Source organism: Lucilia sericata, unplaced genomic scaffold (assembly GCF_015586225.1).
Source record: "Lucilia sericata isolate MDLA Ls3-8-SP2 unplaced genomic scaffold, ASM1558622v1 Contig006018F_arrow, whole genome shotgun sequence".
Taxonomy (NCBI): Eukaryota; Metazoa; Arthropoda; class Insecta; order Diptera; family Calliphoridae; genus Lucilia; species Lucilia sericata.
This window is the reverse complement of record NW_023997665.1, coordinates 1-19,216: the sequence shown is the minus strand read 5'-3', so window position 1 is coordinate 19,216 and position 19,216 is coordinate 1. Positions and strand designations below refer to the sequence as shown.

Sequence of the window (19,216 nt, the reverse complement as noted above, 5' to 3'; positions counted from 1 at the left end):
AGAACTTTTAGCATAATGGCTGATTGAGTTAAAAGTGATCGGCACGTTGTCAACATTGCAACAATTCGTTGTCAAAATCTAAATTTTATACACATTCGTTGTCTAAATGTTAACAAACGTGATAAACTCACTACAGGCAACGGATTGTTTGTCAATAGTGAGCTTACCACGTTTGTTAACATTTTGACAACGGATGTGTATAAAATTTAGATTTCGACAACGAATTGTTGCAATGTTGTCAACATTACCTAGTGTTGTGTTGCATACACTTTGATAACGGATGTTATTGAAAAATTATAAACAGTTTGGTGTCAATTTGGTACCAGGCGTGTATATTTCTTTTTCCCTCTGTGTAGATTTAAAAAAAATTCGTTTAATTCAAATTGACCATGTGTTTGGTAAAATTTTTGTTTGAAAATAATTTAACTGATATCTGATGTTTATTTGTGATTTGCTGCCTCTGTGTATTTAGTTGTTCAATTTATTTTATACTCGTGTGTACGATTTTTTTTAAACATTTTTTTGTTCGCTTTTTTTTGTACTTTAAAGATTTCTTTAAAAATTTTACATGACATTGTTATTATTACCTTTCAATGTTTGTTGTCTGTATAAATTTAGCAATTTTTATAGCCTTTAACCATAATTTTATTTTCATGCTACTTGAGTTTTTCTTTTTCTTCTCATTTGCCCAACCATTCTCAGGCTGTATGAATGTTTGTAGTATGTGTTGCAAATTCTACTGTGCGTCTGTGTTGCAAGTAGTGATTGTTGCTTGTTATGTATGTTTATTTTTATGTTACTCTTTTTGTTGTTGTTGTTGCTTAAAAACAATATTAAATATTTTGGTTTAACATCGATAACCGAAGAAAAAAAATAAAACAAAATTTAAACAATTTTAAACTGTTTTCAAGCTTAATTTACTTAAATTATTATTGACAGCCTATTTAACATATACATATCAGCAGTTTATGTGCATAATCGTTATACCAAATACCTAATCAGGCAGCAGGCATTTTTGAGTAGAATCTTATTTGTAATATAATGAGCTAAATTTAAATGATGTTTCAACAAACAACCACTAAAGGGCCTGACCTTTAAACGAATACAATTAAAATGATGGCACAACGATTTAAATGCCAATAAAGATTTTCAGCTGTTAACAATTTATTTGAATTTATTGAAAAGGCATACCAATCAGGAAGGACGATAAAATGTTTGTGGTTTCTTTTAAACGAATTATTTAATTTGAGCAGAATAACTACAAAATCAGTGCAATGTTTATGGTGCTGTAGCTTAAGTGGTTAGCACGTTGGTCACTCAGCCGCTGCCCATCATTAACAACAAATTAGATTAGTTATTAGTCTCTATAAAAATCAATAGGGAAAAATAAATATACACCCCTGGTACCAAATTGACACCAAACTGTTTATAATTTTTCAATACCATCCGTAGTCAAACTATGTACATACGTACGATAACACTATGTAATGTTGACAACATTGCAACAATTCGTTGTCGAAATCTAAATTTTATACACATCCGTTGTCCAAATGTTAACAAACGTGGTAAGCTCACTATTAATAAACAATCCGTGCCAATAGTAAGCTTTTGTTAACACGTTTGTTAACATTTCGACAACGGTTCAGTTCTAGTTCAGTTCTAGTTCAGTTATAGTTCAGTTCTAGTTCAGTTCTAGTTCAGGTCTAGTTCAGTTCTAGTTCAGTTTCTAGTTCAGTTCTAGTTCAGTTCTAGTTCAGTTCTAGTTCAGTTCTAGTTCAGTTCTAGTTCTAGTTCAGTTATAGTTCAGTTATAGTTCAGTTATAGTTCAGTTATAGTTCAGTTATAGTTCAGTTATAGTTCAGTTCTAGTTCAGTTCTAGTTCAGTTCTAGTTCAGGTCTAGTTCAGTTCTAGTTCAGTTCTAGTTCAGTTCTAGTTCAGTTCTAGTTCAGTTCTATTCAGTTCTAGTTCAGTTCTAGTTCAGTTCTAGTTCAGTTCTAGTTCAGTTCTAGTTCAGTTCTAGTTCAGTTCTAGTTCAGTTCTAGTTCAGTTCTAGTTCAGTTCTAGTTCAGTTCTAGTTCAGTTCTAGTTCAGTTCTAGTTCAGTTCTAGTTCAGTTCTAGTTCAGTTCTAGTTCAGTTCTAGTTCAGTTCTAGTTCAGTTCTAGTTCAGTTCTAGTTCAGTTCTAGTTCAGTTCTAGTTCAGTTCTAGTTCAGTTCTAGTTCAGTTCTAGTTCAGTTCTAGTTCAGTTCTAGTTCAGTTCTAGTTCAGTTCTAGTTCAGTTCTAGTTCAGTTCTAGTTCAGTTCTAGTTCAGTTCTAGTTCAGTTCTAGTTCAGTTCTAGTTCAGTTCTAGTTCAGTTCTAGTTCAGTTCTAGTTCAGTTCTAGTTCAGTTCTAGTTCAGTTCTAGTTCAGTTCTAGTTCAGTTCTAGTTCAGTTCTAGTTCAGTTCTAGTTCAGTTCTAGTTCAGTTCTAGTTCAGTTCTAGTTCAGTTCTAGTTCAGTTCTAGTTCAGTTCTAGTTCAGTTCTAGTTCAGTTCTAGTTCAGTTCTAGTTCAGTTCTAGTTCAGTTCTAGTTCAGTTCTAGTTCAGTTCTAGTTCAGTTCTAGTTCAGTTCTAGTTCAGTTCTAGTTCAGTTCTAGTTCAGTTCTAGTTCAGTTCTAGTTCAGTTCTAGTTCAGTTCTAGTTCAGTTCTAGTTCAGTTCTAGTTCAGTTCTAGTTCAGTTCTAGTTCAGTGCTAGTTCAGTTCTAGTTCAGTTCTAGTTCAGTTCTAGTTCAGTTCTAGTTCAGTTCTAGTTCAGTTCTAGTTCAGTTCTAGTTCAGTTCTAGTTCAGTTCTAGTTCAGTTCTAGTTCAGTTCTAGTTCAGTTCTAGTTCAGTTCTAGTTCAGTTCTAGTTCAGTTCTAGTTCAGTTCTAGTTCAGTTCTAGTTCAGTTCTAGTTCAGTTCTAGTTCAGTTCTAGTTCAGTTCTAGTTCAGTTCTAGTTCAGTTCTAGTTCAGTTCTAGTTCAGTTCTAGTTCAGTTCTAGTTCAGTTCTAGTTCAGTTCTAGTTCAGTGCTAGTTCAGTTCTAGTTCAGTTCTAGTTCAGTTCTAGTTCAGTTCTAGTTCAGTTCTAGTTCAGTTCTAGTTCAGTTCTAGTTCAGTTCTAGTTCAGTTCTAGTTCAGTTCTAGTTCAGTTCTAGTTCAGTTCTAGTTCAGTTCTAGTTCAGTTCTAGTTCAGTTCTAGTTCAGTTCTAGTTCAGTTCTAGTTCAGTTCTAGTTCAGTTCTAGTTCAGTTCTAGTTCAGTTCTAGTTCAGTTCTAGTTCAATTCTAGTTCAGTTCTAGTTCAGTTCTAGTTCAGTTCTAGTTCAGTTCTAGTTCAGTTCTAGTTCAGTTCTAGTTCAGTTCTAGTTCAGTTCTAGTTCAGTTCTAGTTCAGTTCTAGTTCAGTTCTAGTTCAGTTCTTCAGTTTGACTGTAAATACTTCCTTGTATCGCCACAATATATAAATAGCGAACAGAACTATTAACATTAATTCTTTTCATACATACGCAATAAAAATGCAGCTACTTATTTTTCTTCGCAAAACCCACATTATAATAAAAACGTGCTGTAGTCTGTCGTCTCAATTGTAATTCATTTCAAAAATTCCCAGTTAATTAAGTTATTTTGGTGTATTATTATATTTGTTGTTGTTATCAACATACTTGCAACCTCTTAATATTGCATTGAATTGAACTAAACTAAGGAGTAGTATGTTGTAGAAGACTCTTTTAGAGGAGTGCGTGGAATGAGTTTAACTGCCATTGTCATTAGATAAATAAGTCTTTTAAAATGAAATGGATGAGCGTGGTAATATTTCGAAATTCGCTTGTGTGTATAAGTATGTTTATATCCTGTCTCTGTCATTTAAAAACAGTCAGTCAAAGTTTTGTTGTATTTAGTTAAAGAAATAATAAAAAAAATTAAATGGTTGCAGTATAAGTTTGTGTGTATGTTTAATTTTTTGGCTTATCCACCATGTCATTTTGAATACATGTTCTTTGCGATCACATCATGTGTAAAATTTCTCCAACCAAACATTGCAATACCCAAAGTTTACTCTTCTTAATTTTGCTTATTTCTTTTTTTTTTGTTTTTTTTTTTTTTTTTTGTTTCATCATCATCAGGATTTTTGCAAAAACGATCTTTTTGGTTTGCTTTGATTTTTTTGTGTAGTTGCATTAGGGATTTTATGGTGGTGGTTTCTCATATAAATTTTAGTTGCTTGATGTTTTTCGTCGATCTTGTTTTCTTGTAGGACTTTTTTTGTTCTCTTGTGAAAATTTGATACTTTTTTTGTTGGATTAAATGAAGTGTATGCACAATTTGTTAAGTTTGTGAGCTTAGGCACAGCAGTATTTTAAATAGGCTCCTTTTTTTTTTTTGTTTGTTTGGTCTTGAGGTTCCTTTAACTTTTAACGACATTTTAACCCACATATTCGGTTATAGGCATTTAATCGTATATTATATGGTTTAATATTAAATATACACATGTATACTAAATTATTAATATTTCTTGCTGCTAAATACAATATTTTCAAAATTAAAATATATTTTGTGTAATGTATACGGATATTTTTCTTAAGAATTTTTTTCTTTTTTTATTGGTTCCTTTACCAAAATGATATTTTATAATATTTGGTTGTTTCAAATGGAAAAAAATAAAATGAAAATAAATCTAGTTTTCTGGAAATCTTAAACTTTGTTGTTAATGGGTACAGTTGGTATCGATTGCCAAATTTTGCTATAATTTTCTTATCATTAAAATTTTTGGAGTATTGAATATATTTAACATTTTGCCGACGGTAAAACACTAAACACTCTCTAGCATAAAAACTGCATTTGTACTTTTATGGACTTCATGTAAATTTTAAACCTGTAAACATAGAAGTAAAAGTTATATCACATTCGTACCTTATTGAAAAATTACGAATATAAGCTTGGTACTTTTTGAAAATTCGGACTTTTCAGCTATAAAATTAGTACTAAGAACTAGACTATAGACAAGACTGTAAACTAGACTATAGACTAGACTATAGACGAGACTATAGACTAGACTATTGACTAGTCTATAGACTAGACTATATACTACACTATAGACTGGACTATAGACTAGACTATAGACTAGACTAGACTATAGACTAGACTATAGACTAGACTATAGACTAGACTATAGACTAGACTATTGACTAGTCTATAGACTAGACTATAGACTATATCATAGACTGGACTATAGACTAAACTATAGACTAGAATATACTATAGACTAGACTGGACCATAGACTAGACTATAGGCTAGACCATAGGCTAGACTATAGACTAGACCATAGGCTAGACTATAGACTAGACTATAGACTAGGCTATAGACTAGGCTATAGACTAGAATATATACTAGACTATATACTAGACTATAGACTAGACTATAGACTAGACTATAGACTAGACTATAGACTAGAATATAGACTAGACTATAGACTAGACTATACCTACCTAGAATATAGACTAGACTATAGACTAGACTATAGACTAGACTATAGACTAGACTATAAACTAGACTATAGACTAGACTATAGACTAGACTATAAACTAGACTATAGACTAGACTATAGACTAGACTATAGACTAGACTATAGACTAGACTATAGACTAGAATATAGACTAGACTATAGACTAGACTATACCTACCTAGAATATAGACTAGACTATAGACTAGACTATAGACTAGACTATAAACTAGACTATAGACTAGACTATAGACTAGACTATAAACTAGACTATAGACTAGACTATAGACTAGACTATAGACTAGACTATAGACTAGACTATAGACTAGACTATAGACGACTATAGACTAGACTATAGACTAGACTATAGACTAGACTATAGACTAGACTATAGACTAGACTATAGACTAGACTATAGACTAGACTATAGACTAGACTATAGACTAGACTATAGACTAGACTATAGACTAGACTATAGACTAGACTATAGACTAGACTATAGACTAGACTATAGACTAGACTATAGACTAGACTATAGACTAGACTATAGACTAGACTATAGACTAGACTATAGACTATACTAGACTAGACTATAGACTAGACTATAGACTAGACTATAGACTTGACTATAGACTAGACTATAGACTAGATTATAGACTAGACTATAGACTAGACTATAGACTAGACTATAGACTAGACTATAGACTAGACTATAGACTAGACTATAGACTAGACTATAGACTAGACTATAGACTAGACTATAGACTAGACTATAGACTAGACTATAGACTAGACTATAGACTAGACTATAGACTAGACTATAGACTAGACTATAGAATAGACTATAGACTAGACTATAGACTAAACTATACCTAGACTAGAATATAGACTAGACTATAGACTAGACTATAGACTAGACTATAGACTAGACTATAGACTAGACTATAGACTAGACTATAGACTAGACTATAGACTAGACTATAGACTAGACTATAGACTAGACTATAGACTAGACTAGACTAGACTATAGACTAGACTATAGACTAGACTATAGACTAGACTATAGACTAGACTATAGACTAGACTATAGACTAGACTATAGACTAGACTATAGACTAGACTATAGACTAGACTATGGACTAGACTATAGACTAGACTATGGACTAGACTATAGACTAGACTATAGACTAGACTATAGACTAGACTATAGACTAGACTATAGACTAGACTATAGACTAGACTATAGACTAGACTATAGACTAGACTATAGACTAGACTATAGACTAGACTATAGACTAGACTATAGACTAGACTATAGACTAGACTATAGACTAGACTATAGACTAGACTATAGACTAGACTATAGACTAGACTATAGACTAGACTATAGACTAGACTATAGACTAGACTATAGACTAGACTATAGACTAGACTATAGACTAGACTATAGACTAGACTATAGACTAGACTATAGACTAGACTATAGACTAGACTATAGACTAGACTATAGACTAGACTATAGACTAGACTATAGACTAGACTATAGACTAGACTATAGACTAGACTATAGACTAGACTATAGACTAGACTATAGACTAGACTATAGACTAGACTATAGACTAGACTATAGACTAGACTATAGACTAGACTATAGACTAGACTATAGACTAGACTATAGACTAGACTATAGACTAGACTATAGACTAGACTATAGACTAGACTATAGACTAGATTATAGACTAGACTAGACTATAGACTAGACTATAGACTAGACTATAGACTAGACTATAGACTATACTATAGACTAGACTATAGACTAGACTATAGACTAGACTATAGACTAGACTATAGACTAGACTATAGACTAGACTATAGACTAGACTATAGACTAGACTATAGACTAGACTATAGACTAACTATAGACTTGACTATAGACTGGACTATAGACTAGACTATAGACTAGACTATAGACTAGACTATAGACTAGACTATAGACTAGACTGTAGACTAGACTATAGACTAGACTATAGACTAGACTATAGACTAGACTATAGACTAGACTATAGACTAGACTATAGACTAGACTATAGACTAGACTATAGACTAGACTATAGACTAGACTATAGACTAGACTATAGACTAGACTGTAGACTAGACTATAGACTAGACTACAGACTAGACTATAGACTAGACTATAGACTAGACTATAGACTAGACTATAGACTAGACTATAGACTAGACTATAGACTAGACTATAGACTAGACTATAGACTAGACTATAGACTTGACTATAGACTGGACTATAGACTAGACTATGGACTAGACTATAGACTAGACTATAGACTAGACTATAGACTAGACTATAGACTAGACTATAGACTAGACTATAGACTAGACTATAGACTAGACTATAGACTAGACTATAGACTAGACTATAGACTAGACTATAGACTAGACTATAGACTATAGACTAGACTATAGACTAGACTATAGACTAGACTATAGACTAGACTATAGACTAGACTTATAGACTAGACTATAGACTAGACTATAGACTAGAACTATATACTAGACTATAGACAGACTATAGACTAGACTATAGACTAGACTATAGACTAGACTATAGACTAGACTATAGACTAGACTATAGACTAGACTATAGACTAGACTATAGACTAGACTATAGACTAGACTATAGACTAGACGATAGACGAGACTATAGACTAGACTATAGACTAGACTATAGACTAGACTATAGACTAGACTATAGACTAGACTATAGACTAGACTATAGACTAGACTATAGACTAGACTATAGACTAGACTATAGACTAGACTATAGACTAGACTATAGACTAGGACTATAGACTAGACTATAGACTAGACTATGACTAGACTATAGACTAGACTATAGACTAGACTATAGACTAGACTATAGACTAGACTATAGACTAGACTATAGACTAGACTATAGACTAGACTATAGACTAGACGATAGGCTAGACTAGACTATAGACTAGACTACAGACTAACTATAGACTAGACTATAGACTAACTACAGACTAGACTATAGACTATAGTTTATTAAAGTTGTTTACAACTTTAATAAACTCTTAACCAACAACATCCACTTAACACTTAATAAAATTTTGGTGTAATAATATTTCACTGATAATTATAGTATTTTTGAGTTTGTTTTAAATAAAACACATGTTTTGTGAACGCGATCATTTCCTACAGAAAAAATGGTCAAGACATTTTTCGAACATTTTAGATTAAAGATTATAAAAATAAAAAAACACTCTGATCATAATGACGGTGACGCTCAGCAGGCATGTTAAAGATGGTGGCGGTGATGATGATGACGATGATGTATTCCCCAGTATTTTGCTCGTATGTTAATTAAAATGTTATGTAAATCAATAAATTTGCAATTTAGATATAAAACAGACATTGGTAACAACCATCACCTTTATTTTTTGTGCTTAAAATCTAAAGATTTTTTTTTTATACAGAAAAAAAACATGCGTGTGTTCTTGATTACAGCAAAATTATCTTAACAGAAAACATAGTAATTTTTTACATTATTTAAACATACAAAATTTAAAAAAGATTCTTGAAAAAACCCTAAATATAAAACATTTAAAAAGGGCGTTTGTTTGGGCTAACGGGTGAATGAAATAAAGATCTCTTTAGCTTACAGCACTACTTATGTTTTAACACTTTGTTGGATTTTAAGCAAAATTTTTAGTTTGCTACGAGGGTAGTTAATTAATTGTAAGATAAAGAAGTAGTAGTATATTAGTGTTGGGACATGATCAGGTTTGTAGAGAATGATGCATTCGTTTCACAGATCGAGTAGTAATTTGACACATATGTAGTAAATTATTACAAATTATCAGCCTTGAGTTCTCAGCTGTACCTCGCATACAGGATAAAGATCAATCTCAATTGCAAGTTGCAACAAAAATAAAGAGAGTACAGCAGAGCAAAAAGAAAGAATTTCTACATTTTTTTTTTGTCCGTCATACTTTAGTTGCGATTAACTGCTGTTACTTTTATGGCTGGAGGTGTTGATGGACACAGTTACGCGTTTAAATACATAAATAAATTTGAGAAAAACAGAGAAAACCTCAACAACAGTTTACTCCTGCAATGAGGCAAAAGAACACCCATTATAATAAAGATTATTATCAACAGCCATGGCACAGCACAGCAACAACACCAAACAACATGTTGATCATTATGATCAATTGAAAGGACATGCAGTTGTAAATTTTACATATTCTTCATACATTTTCTTTATTTTTTCTCTTTTTGTGAAACAATTTACATACGCAGAATACTCACGTACATACATACATCACATTTGAGTACGAAAAGAAACGATCGTCATCATCATCACTGTGTCCAATCCATCAGTTAAGCTTATTGATGTTTTGATTGTGATCACATCCTGGGGATGTGTGTTTTACCAGCCACTTTATGTTAAACGTAACAATAAAATTCAAAAATAATAATATAACCAAAATGCAAGAAAAAAATTTAAATATATTTTAATATGAATATTTGTTGTAAGTTATGATAAAAAAATTAAAAAAAAAATACGTTGAGCATTCAAAAAATTTTCGAAACGCATGTGTTACACTCGAAAACTGTATGCATTTTAGTGGATAATAGTTAACAGAACTAGAAATGAACTAGAACTGAACTAGAACTGAACTAGAACTGAACTAGAACTGAACTAGAACTGAACTAGAACAGAACTAGAACCTAGAACTGAACTAGAACTGAACTGAACTGACTAAACTGAACGATACTGAACTAGAACTACTAGAACTGACTGAACTAGAACTAGAACTGAACTAGAAACTAGAACTGAACTAGAACTGAACTAGAACTGAACTAGAACTGAACTAGAACTGAACTAGAACTGAACTAGAACTGAACTAGAACTGAACTAGAACTGAACTAGAACTGAACTAGAACTGAACTAGAACTGAACTAGAACTGAACTAGAACTGAACTAGAACTGAACTAGAACTGAACTAGAACTGAACTAAACTGAACTAGAACTGAACTAGAACTGAACTAGAACTGAACTAGAACTGAACTAGAACTGAACTAGAACTGAACTAGAACTGAACTAACGAACTGAACTGAACTAGAACTGAACTAGAACTGAACTAGAACTGAACTAGAACTAGAACTGAACTAGAACTGAACTAGAACTGAACTAGAACTGAACTAGAACTGAACTAGAACTGAACTAGAACTGAACTAGAACTGAACTAGAACTGAACTAGAACTGAACTAGAACTGAACTAGAACTGAACTAGAACTGAACTAGAACTGAACTAGAACTGAACTAGAACTGAACTAGAACTGAACTAGAACTGAACTAGACTGAACTAACTGAACTAGAACTGAACTAGACTAACTAGAACTGAACTAGAACTGAACTAGAACTGAACTAGAACTGAACTAGAACTGAACTAGAACTGAACTAGAACTGAACTAGAACTGAACTAGAACTGAACTAGAACTGAACTAGAACTGAACTAGAACTGAACTAGAACTGAAACTAGAACTGAACTAGAACTGAACTAGAACTGAACTAGAACTGAACTAGAACTGAACTAGAACTAGAACTGAACTAGAACTGAACTAGAACTGAACTAGAACTGAACTAGAACTGAACTAGAACTGAACTAGAACTGAACTAGAACTGAACTAGAACTGAACTAGAACTGAACTAGAACTGAACTAGAACTGAACTAGAACTGAACTAGAACTGAACTAGAACTGAACTAGAACTGAACTAGAACTGAACTAGAACTGAACTAGAACTGAACTGAACTAGAACTGAACTGAACTAGAACTGAACTAGAACTGAACTAGAACTGAACTAGAACTGAACTAGAACTGAACTAGAACTGAACTAGAACTGAACTAGAACTGAACTAGAACTGAACTAAACTGACTAGAACTGAACTAGAACTGAACTAGAACTGAACTAACTGAACTAGAACTGAACTAGAACTGAACTAGAACTGAACTAGAACTGAACTAGAACTGAACTAGAACTGAAAGAACTAAACTGAACTGAACTAGAACTGAACTAGGACTGAACTAGAACTGAACTGAAACTAGAACTGAACTAGAACTGAACTAGAACTGAAACTAGAACTGAACTAGAATGAACTAGAACTGAACTAAACTGAACTAGAAATGAACTGAACTAGAAATGAACTGAACTAGAACTGAACTAAAACTGACTTGAAACTGAATTTGAAATGAACTAGAACTGAACTTGATATCTTAACGTAAGATTCTGCATTGGTTTATACACCATAAAAAGAACTAGTTATTTTCGTCGAGTGTCATCACTCACTTTCCTCACCATTCATAAATAACAGTTATTTTCGCCTCAGATACTTTTGATATAAACAAATTTATTAAAATATAAATAAAAACGCAAAACAGGACTACTGTATAAAAAGGATTTATACGAAATAAAATACCTTGTCCATCTTAATATGTATTTATTATATTCCACATAAATTTCAATATTTTAAATTCTTTATGATTTACAAGGTATTTCAGTATTTCACTGACAAATAACCGGTTACTTTTGACTTCTTTTTTACAAAAGTTAAGTGTTGTTAAATGATAAGAGAGCCAGTATTTGTGGAGCCATCAACATCATTATCATCTTCTGCTTCGTCTTCAGCTTCAACATTGTCGTCGTCATAATTTAATGTTTTATTTCATATTTTTATGAATAGTTCTTTCTTTTTTTCTTACCTTTCTCATCTTCTTGGGCTTTAGTGATGAAAATGTCTGTGTCTTTATGTTGGATTGTACAATTATTTTATTGGGTGTATTATGTTTTAGTTTATTTGGTTTGCAGTAATTCTTTATTAGTCAGCCTTATTGGTAGTGTGGCTGGATGTTTGATTAGCCTGTTCGGTTGTTTACTTGTATCTCACCATTTTGTGGTACTAATTAACTTTAACTTGTCATAATTGTCAAAAAATTATCGGTAGACTCAATCGCTTCAGTTGGGTGCTCTTATCAGTAAAATATTTTGTTGTATATTTGTTTTTTTATATAAGATTTTCATTATTTCATTCATTTCATCTGCATTTGGTTACAACTACGCCATTCTCATTAATAAATTTTTATATGTTTTTGCATTAATTTTTCACACCTTATTTCCATGTGTTGAGTTGTAAACGTGTTTTGCAGAATAATATTAATACTATTTGTCTATTAGAACATTTTATTTCAGTTAAAATTCTCAAATGTTTAGCTTTAAAAATTAAAATACTGAAATAATTAAATGGGAAAAATTTAAAGTTTCATTCCAATGTTAATAGAACGATCACTCAATGCTTTCTTATATATAGACTCTATATATATAGACTAGACTAGAGTATAAGACTAGACTATAGACTAGACTATAGACTAGACTATAGACTAGACTATAGACTAGACTAAAGACTAGACTATAGACTAGACAATAGACTAGACTATAGACTAGACTATAGACTAGACTATAGACTAGACTATAGACTAGACTATAGACTAGACTATAGACTAGACTATAGACTAGACTATAGACTAGACTATAGACTAGACTATAGACTAGACTATAGACTAGACTATAGACTAGACTATAGACTAGACTATAGACTAGACTATAGACTAGACTATAGACTAGACTATAGACTAGACTATAGACTAGACTATAGACTAGACTATAGACTAGACTATAGACTAGACTATAGACTAGACTATAGACTAGACTATAGACTAGACTATAGACTAGACTATAGACTACTATAGACTAGACTATAGACTAGACTATAGACTAGACTATAGACTAGACTATAGACTAGACTATAGACTAGACTATAGACTAGACTATAGACTAGACTATATACTAGACTATAGACTAGACTATAGACTAGACTATAGACTAGACTATAGACTAGACTATAGACTAGACTATAGACTAGACTATAGACTAGACTATAGACTAGACTATAGACTAGACTATAGACTAGACTATAGACTAGACTATAGACTAGACTATAGACTAGACTATAGACTAGACTAGACTAGACTATAGACTAGACTATAGACGACTATAGACTAGATATAGACGTAGACTATAGACTAGACTATAGCTAGACTATAGACTAGACTATAGACTAGACTATAGACTAGACTATAGACTAGACTATAGACTAGAACTATAGGACTAGGACCTATAGACTAGACTATAGACTAGACTATAGACTAGACTCTAGGACTAGACTATAGACTAGACTATAGACTAGACTATAGACTAGACTATAGACTAGACTATAGACTAGACTATAGACTAGACTATAGACTAGACTAATGACTAGACTATAGACTAGACTATAGACTAGACTATAGACTAGACTATAGACTAGACTATAGAACATAGACTATAGGACTAGACTATAGACTAGACTATAGACTAGACTATAGGCACACTAGACTATAGACTTGACTATAGACTAGACTATAAAAGGACTATAGAGTAGATATGACTAGACTATAGACTCGACTTATATACTAGGACTATAGACCTAGACATAGCTAGACTATGACTAGACTATAGACTAGACTATAGACTGAGATCTATAGACTAGGGACTATAGAATAGACTATAGACTAGACTATAGATAGACTATAGACTAGATATAGACTCGACTATAGATAGACTATGAATAGACGACTAGACTATATAGCTAGACTATAGACTAGACTATAGACTAGACTATAGACTAGACTATAGACTAGACTATAGACTAGACTATAGACTAGACTATAGACTAGACTATAGACTAGACTATAGACTAGACTATAGACTAGACTATAGACTAGACTATAGACTAGACTATAGACTAGACTATAGACTTATTTGTAGTATAACGCTCGCTTGCATATAAGGCGTAAGTAGGTACTTACAAGTAGGGTGTTGCAAAAAAAATGTATCACACAAAATACGAACCGGGGCCTCTAGTTCGTTATTATTTTATTGTTTGTCATATAGTGGTTTTAGAAGTGAACTTAAAAATAATGCAGAATTCAGGTTAGTGCAATTGATTACCGAGTAATAACTTTGCTAGGTATATACTTTCTTCTTGGTGTTACACCCTCCATCACCATCCATATAAAAATTAATATAACGTATACGTCACATATTACCAAATATATAATAAAGTGAGGACGTTTTACCATGAGATGTTAAATATATACGAATGATAAAATCAATATTTTTCTTTTAAAAATCGACTTCATTATTTTTGTTTTTTAATAAAACAACATTTCTATTCTTTCTCAATTTGATATTTTCAGTTTGAATACATTTATTTTTCTTTATATGATAAGTTCTTCTTTTTTTAATAATATTTTTTGTTAGTTTTTTCTCATAATTTTTTTTTTTTTTTGCATACAAATATTTTATATTGTTAAATACTAATTTACTATCAGTCTACTTTAAAAAATGTGATTATTTATTTTGTTTACTATTATAAGTATAATTGGGTTAATCGGTTTTGTCTTAATAACACATAGAAACTTTAGCAATATGTTGTGATTTTTTGGTAATAATTTTAGGTGATTTTAAACTGATTTCAAAGCAAATGTTTTGTTTGTTTTTATGAAAAAAAAAACACTATAACTAAAACTTAATAAGCAAATAAACTAAAAGAATTAAATTCTTTAGTTACAACCCTTTTAGCAGATTGTGTGTGTTTTTTTATTTTAATGTAAAAACATGTTTAAGTTATTTATAAAATTAACTTGAAAAAATTATTAAGGAAATACAAATTTTTACAATTTTATTTTGTTAGTTTAGAGCAACAAATTAAGACTTAATTTTAAAATTAGTAAAGGTATAAATATATATATTTAAATGAAAAATTTAAAGTGCTAGAAATTAGTGTTTGAAATACATATGGGTGTGTTTTTTCTTGTTGCTAAATTGTTGTAGTTAAAACATCACAAATGTTTAATTTAATTTTTTTCATTACATTTAAAATATAAAATTTTGTTTTGGAAAATTTTCTTGGGTTTTTTAAAAAATTGTTTTATTTTTGATTCAAAAGGAGTTTTTATTCATATTTTGTTAAGTTTAAATACAAATAGATTTTGGGGGTTATTGATATAATTTAATAAAATTTGTTAAAAATCTATACTGAACTGGAATATTGTTTAATTTATTTTGTTTGGTTAAAATAACAGTCTGGCTTTAAGTTTTGTTAAATTTATTTTTTGAGTTTTTATTATTGTTTGGAAAAGGGATTAAAAATTGTTTAAGTCTTTTTTTCTAAGGAGCCAATGATGATCATTCTATATATGATAATATGTTTGATTATTTTTTTTTTTTTTTTTTTTTTTTTCTAATTAAATGTCGTTAATATTGTTGTTTGTTTGTGTTTTTGTGGTGTTTTAAAAATTGACAGTTTAAATATTTGAATTTTTTTTTTCATATGGTTTATACTGGAACACTACCATCTTTACTAAATCTTAATAATAATGATTAATTAGTTATTATCTTTTGCCTTTAAAATATTAATTAGTTGTTTGCCTTAATAAAAAATATTGTTAAATTTTCTTTTTGCTTTCTTTCTGCTTCGCTCAATATTGTATCGCTTTTAAATTTTATTATTTGCATGACCATTATGATGTTGTTGTTGTTGCTGCTGCTGCTGCTGTTGTTGTTGTTGCTGATGGACTTTGTTAATAACCACATTCATATCAACGATAACAGCATCCGGTATAGTACAATTACTATCCAATTCAGTTTGTCCTTCTAAACTGACATGACCATTTGGAGTACTAATGGGAATTTCCTGTACGCGCCAACACACACATAGAAACGCAAAATGTCAAATGTAAAAAAATGTAAACAAAAAACATTATTAGTAAATCCAACATTTCTTAGGGATTTAGATTATTTCAATAATTAGAGAAATACTGTTGATTCTAAGGCACCTCTAGCTTGTTACGTTTATCTGTAAGCGGTATACGTTTTTAGTGAATTACAGAATATTATTCTGTTGAAGATTTTATTTAATTTTTTATTTCATCAAAAAATACTTCACTTTTTTTAAATTGTTTTTTCAAGTTTAAAAAACACTTCAAATATTACCTGATAGAGTACAGCAGCATCGAGTGCCATTAATTCTTTACGTGAAAGTTCCTCAACGACTGCAGCAGTATAACAATCTCCCAGCATATTATTTGTAGTACGTATGCGATCGCTGAAAAGATTGAAATTGTGAAGATTAGTACATATTTATAAGAAGAAGGAGTGAACTAAATGTGACTTAACTAAGAACTGAACTAGAACTTAACTAGAACTAAACTAGAACTGAACTAGAACTGAACTAGAACTGAACTAGAACTGAACTAGAACTGAACTAGAACTGAACTAGAACTGAACTAGAACTGAACTAGAAGAACTAGAACTGAACTAGAACTGAACTAGAACTGAACTAGAACTGAACTAGAACTGAACTAGAACTGAACTAGAACTGAACTAGAACTGAACTAGAACTGAACTAGAACTGAACTAGAACTGAACTAGAACTGAACTAGAACTGAACTAGAACTGAACTACTAGAACTGAACTAGAACTGAACTAGAACTGAACTAGAACTGAACTAGAACTGAACTAGAACTGAACTAGAACTGAACTAGAACTGAACTAGAACTGAACTAGAACTGAACTAGAACTGAACTAGAACTGAACTAGAACTGAACTAGAACTGAACTAGAACTGAACTAGAACTGAACTAGAACTGAACTAGAACTGAACTAGAACTGAACTAGAACTGAACTAGAACTGAACTAGAACTGAACTAGAACTGAACTAGAACTGAACTAGAACTGAACTAGAACTGAACTAGAACTGAACTAAACTGAACTAGAACTGAACTAGAACTGAACTAGAACTGAACTAGAGAACTGAACTAGAACTGAACTAGAACTGAACTAGAACTGAACTAGAACTGAACTAGAACTGAACTAGAACTGAACTAGAACTGAACTAGAACTAGAACTGAACTAGAACTGAACTAGAACTGAACTAGAACTGAACTAGAACTGAACTAGAACTGAACTAGAACTGAACTAGAACTGAACTAGAACTGAACTAGAACTGAACTAGAACTGAACTAGAACTGAACTAGAACTGAACTAGAACTGAACTAGAACTGAACTAGAACTGAACTAGAACTGAACTAGAACTGAACTAGAACTGAACTAGAACTGAACTAGAACTGAACTAGAACTGAACTAGAACTGAACTAGAACTGAACTAGAACTGAACTAGAACTGAACTAGAACTGAACTAGAACTGAACTAGAACTGAACTAGAACTGAACTAGAACTGAACTAGAACTGAACTAGAACTGAACTAGAACTGAACTAGAACTGAACTAGAACTGAACTAGAACTGAACTGAACTAGAACTGAACTAGAACTGAACTAGAACTGAACTAGAACTGAACTAGAACTGAACTAGAACTGAACTAGAACTGAACTAGAACTGAACTAGAACTGAACTAGAACTGAACTAGAACTGAACTAGAACTGAACTAGAACTGAACTAGAACTGAACTAGAACTGAACTAGAACTGAACTAGAACTGAACTAGAACTGAACTAGAACTGAACTAGAACTGAACTAGAACTGAATTAGAACTGAACTAGAACTGAACTAGAACTGAACTAGAACTGAACTAGAACTGAACTAGAACTAGAACTGAACTAGAACTGAACTAGAACTGAACTAGAACTGAACTAGAACTGAACTAGAACTGAACTAGAACTGAACTAGAACTGAACTAGAACTGAACTAGAACTGAACTAGAACTGAACTAGAACTGAACTAGAACTGAACTAGAACTGAACTAGAATTGAACTAGAACTGAACTAGAACTGAACCAGAACCTAACTAGAACTGAACTAGAACTGAACCAGAACCTAACTAGAACTGAACTAGAACTGAACTAGAACTGAACTAGAACTGAACTAGAACTGAACTAGAACTGAACTAGAACTGAACTAGAACTGAACTAGAACTGAACTAGAACTGAACTAGAACTGAACTAGAACTGAACTAGAACTGAACTAGAACTGAACTAGAACTGAACTAGAACTGAACTAGAACTGAACTAGAACTGAACTAGAACTGAACTAGAACTGAACTAGAACTGAACTAGAACTGAACTAGAACTGAACTAGAACTGAACTAGAACTGAACTAGAACTGAACTAGAACTGAACTAGAACTGAACTAGAACTGAACTAGAACTGAACTAGAACTGAACTAGAACTGAACTAGAACTGAACTAGAACTGAACTAGAACTGAACTAGAACTGAACTAGAACTGAACTAGAACTGAACTAGAACTGAACTAGAACTGAACTAGAACTGAACTAGAACTGAACTAAATTACAGAATTTAACAAATTACTTAATTTTGATAAACTATAAATTCTACATCCAAAAAATATTTTAACTTCACCCACATACTTTAAAACTCACATTTCCAAAAATTGTTAATACTTACACAAACCAATCAACGGCAAATAGTAGTGTTACATCCTGAACCGGTGCATCGATTGCTGTCAAAACCACCAACAAT

The 19,216-nt window shown here is 31.6% G+C and overlaps 1 protein-coding gene across 1 annotated transcript; it reads right to left on the bottom strand.

Moving 5' to 3' along the window:
* Positions 1 to 15,939: 15,939 nt before the first annotated feature.
* On the bottom strand, positions 15,940 to 19,210 carry LOC119615588 (topoisomerase I damage affected protein 11-like). Its single transcript, XM_037971596.1, has 3 exons — positions 19,142 to 19,210; positions 16,717 to 16,828; positions 15,940 to 16,417 (listed from the first exon to the last, which is right to left on the bottom strand). Exons 2-3 carry the CDS (start codon positions 16,801 to 16,803, stop codon positions 16,220 to 16,222), a joined length of 285 nt encoding a protein of 94 aa, XP_037827524.1. The 5' UTR covers positions 16,804 to 16,828; positions 19,142 to 19,210; the 3' UTR covers positions 15,940 to 16,219.
* Between the last annotated feature and the right edge of the window lie 6 nt (positions 19,211 to 19,216).

What these genes read in the sequence shown, in the direction of transcription:
- LOC119615588 (XM_037971596.1), bottom strand. Translation starts at nt 16,803, where the DNA reads ATGCTGGGAGATTGTTATACTGCTGCAGTCGTTGAGGAACTTTCACGT. An exon ending in ATGCTGCTGTACTCTATCAG is followed by an intron (nt 16,418 to 16,716) that starts GTAATATTTGAA and finishes TGGCGCGTACAG; the next exon opens with GAAATTCCCATTAGTACTCC.